This window comes from Solanum verrucosum, unplaced genomic scaffold (assembly GCF_900185275.1).
Source record: "Solanum verrucosum unplaced genomic scaffold, falcon-dt-bn FXZP01000175.1, whole genome shotgun sequence".
NCBI classification, from domain to species: domain Eukaryota; kingdom Viridiplantae; phylum Streptophyta; class Magnoliopsida; order Solanales; family Solanaceae; genus Solanum; species Solanum verrucosum.
Genome location: NW_026020399.1, coordinates 1,109,046 through 1,112,216, shown reverse-complemented (window position 1 = coordinate 1,112,216; position 3,171 = coordinate 1,109,046). Strand labels below are relative to the sequence as shown.

The following is a 3,171-nucleotide window of genomic DNA, read 5'->3' as shown; positions in this document are numbered from 1 at the left end:
ACACACAGGATTCAAATTCAAACACTTTATTTGAAGGAGTTAGTAATTTCATACTCAAAACTCGAACTCAAAATCTTTTTTTCTGAAAGAGTCGTGACTGTATACTCAAAATTCGAACTCAAAAGTAGCGATTTCATACTTAAGGCTCGAACTCATAATTGTTTGTAAGGAGTACTTACAACCCGCACCATTTTTTTTAAAGCGGTTATATGCCTAAAATTCCACGTAAAGGAAGCGGTCAACTAACTCCTTCGAATTTGTCATCACCTACTTCACCTTCCTTTTCCCTTTTCTCTTTCAAAAATCTATATAATCTTAGCTACTTCACCCCAAATTTTCAACAAATATTTCAATTTTCTTGATTCAATCGTCACAAATCCCAAGAAAACCAATTTCTTGCAATATTTTGGGACTTACCCAAGTTCTTGAATTTGAGTTTTTACAGGACAAAAAAAACAGAGCACAAATATGAATAAACTTTTAACAACTTTATTATTTTCATCAATCTTGATTTCAACTCTATTTTCTACTAGTTATGGTCAGAATCAAAATTGCTCTGCTTTTGCATTCAGAAATAACCAAATATTTGCAACTTGTAATGCTCTGCCTCTACTAAACTCTGTTCTTCATTGGAGTTACCATCCAGATAACCATACAGTTGATCTTGCTTACAGACATGGAGGTGTACCAAATACAGATTGGGTAGCTTGGGGTTTAAATATTGATGGAACAAGGATGGTTGGTTCACAATGTTTAGTTGCATTTAGAAATTCTAGTGGAGAAATTCATGCTTACACTTCCCCTGTTTCTAGTTATAGTACTCAGTTAGCAGAGGGGGCTTTGAGTTTCAATGTTCCGAGAATTGGAGCTGAGTATTCGAATAATGAGTTTATTATTTTTGCAACTTTGGAACTTCCTGCTGGAAGAACTAGTTTTAATCAAGCTTGGCAAAATGGTGCTGTTTCTGGTCAGGCTTTGACTGCTCATGCTCAGTCTGGTGATAATATGAGGTCTTTTGGAAGTGTTGATTTTGCTAATGGAGAGTTAGGTGGTGGTGGTAGCTCAGTTACTTCTAGACAACGCAGAAGAAATGTGAGTTTTCGCATACCCTTTCTTTATTTCGTTGGAATTTAACTTGTAGACACTGACAGTAGGTATTGATTAGAGTTGGTTTGGATAAAAGGCATGAAGCACTTGCTCGCTGCTCCGGCTGCCTTCTTGGCAGGTGGAGCGCTTGTCATCCTGACTTTTCTCTCTTCTCGGACACTCTTATTGCCATAGTTATAGGAAATGGGAGTATTGATTTTTAGATTATCACTACTTTTTAATCTATTAGAGTTTGTTTGGTACGAGGGATTAGGATGGGTTTATCTCATGTTTGGTTGAGATAAAATCGTGGGATAACTTGTTTTGATTCCCAACCAAACGAGCCCTTATAATATGGACATAAATTGTTTTATTTTTCATCTTACTAGTCTCACTTGTTATATGGACGGTGTCCTATAGTTATCTTTTAGGTAAAGGTGGATGCGTAACCTAGTTTAAACTCAATTGAACTCAATATTTTCAATACATAACCTATATCTCGAAAGTCCAATTGATTCAACCGTAAGTTGAACTCATCAAGTTTAAATTATGGAATTGCGTTCTAGTTTTAGGTAACGTGATATAAATAGCGCGAAAGCTACATATCTGTCCCAAACAAATTGGGGTTGACTATATAAATTCTCGCTGACCATATTACTCATTTTTTGTATCCACTACCCTCAACAAAATAATTAGAAGAAACAAAGAATTTGACATGTTTGATATCTTGAAAATTTGGCAGGTTCATGGAGTACTGAATGCAGTGAGTTGGGGAGTGTTAATGCCAATGGGTGCAGTATTTGCAAGGTACTTGAAGGTTTTCAAAGCAGCAAATCCAGCTTGGTTTTATATACATGTTGCTTGTCAAACTTCTGCCTATATTGTTGGTGTTGCTGGATGGGGAACTGGTCTCAAACTTGGCAGTGATTCTACGGGTATCGAATTCACTACTCACAGGAACATTGGCATCACTCTCTTTTGCCTCGGAACTCTTCAGGTAACCATCTAAACACATTAACTCTAAATCTTGAATTCACTAATACATTAATATCTCACAAATATACATTTGCCGGCTATAATTTTGGTGTACGTCTGTAAAAATCCCTTTTGGGGGATTTAGTACATAGCCGACCCCTCAAACTTGTCCTCTTTTTTCATTTAGACACATGAACTAAGGGTTATACACATTTGATATAGTAAGTGCGACAGGTTCAACTGAATTAACTGTTTTTACTTATTTGACCGCATTAACTATAAATCTTGAATTCACTTTGTATACACTTGTCAACACATAAAAGGCCGGACCCTTAAATAAAGAGCAACAAAATTTCCCTTTTTTTGGCTTAATACATAGACGGCCCCTCAAACTTGCCCCATTTTTTTTCAGTTAGACACCTGAACTAAGGATTATACTCGACCTTCATTGTTACTAATTTGTATGATTACAAACTTTGTAGGTATTTGCTTTGCTTCTGAGGCCAAAGCCAGACCACAAGTACAGATTATACTGGAACATCTACCACCATGCTGTTGGATACGCAGTAATAAGTCTGGCCATCGCCAATGTTTTTGAAGGATTTGATGCATTGAATGGACAGAAGAATTGGAAGAGGGCTTACACTGGTTTGATCATAGCCATAGGTGCCATTGCTGTTTTATTAGAAGCCTTTACTTGGTTCATTGTCATCAAAAGGAAAAAAACAGACTCTAACAAGCACACACAAAATGGAACAAATGGTACTGTTAATCCTTATGGAAATGGGACTCATCAACAGGCATAAGTTAACTTAAATAATGTCACTTTGAACATTTTTGTATGTTTATATGTTTTTTGTTGTTTGGTCAGATTTTGGTTTTTTTTTTTCTTCTTTTTGATCTTTGCAGATTGATATATATTCTTGTATACATCATATATGTTGAGAGACCACCTATTTGTGGTTTTATTTATTACTACTAGTATCCTTTTTTCATTCACTTTCAATGTTTGAATTTAATTTCTGTACACTAGCAATATAACCTGCGAGAAGAGTAACTACTTAAGACATGTTCAAGTTAATAACTTCGAAATATATAATAATAATACTA

At 35.4% G+C, this 3,171-nt stretch overlaps 1 protein-coding gene across 1 annotated transcript; it reads left to right on the top strand.

The window, feature by feature from the left end:
* Positions 1–339: 339 nt before the first annotated feature.
* On the top strand, positions 340–3,053 carry LOC125839755 (cytochrome b561 and DOMON domain-containing protein At5g47530-like). Its single transcript, XM_049518753.1, has 3 exons — positions 340–1,092; positions 1,829–2,083; positions 2,544–3,053. The coding sequence occupies exons 1-3, from the start codon at positions 469–471 to the stop codon at positions 2,865–2,867; spliced, it is 1,203 nt and encodes a 400-aa protein (XP_049374710.1). The 5' UTR covers positions 340–468; the 3' UTR covers positions 2,868–3,053.
* Positions 3,054–3,171: the final 118 nt, after the last annotated feature.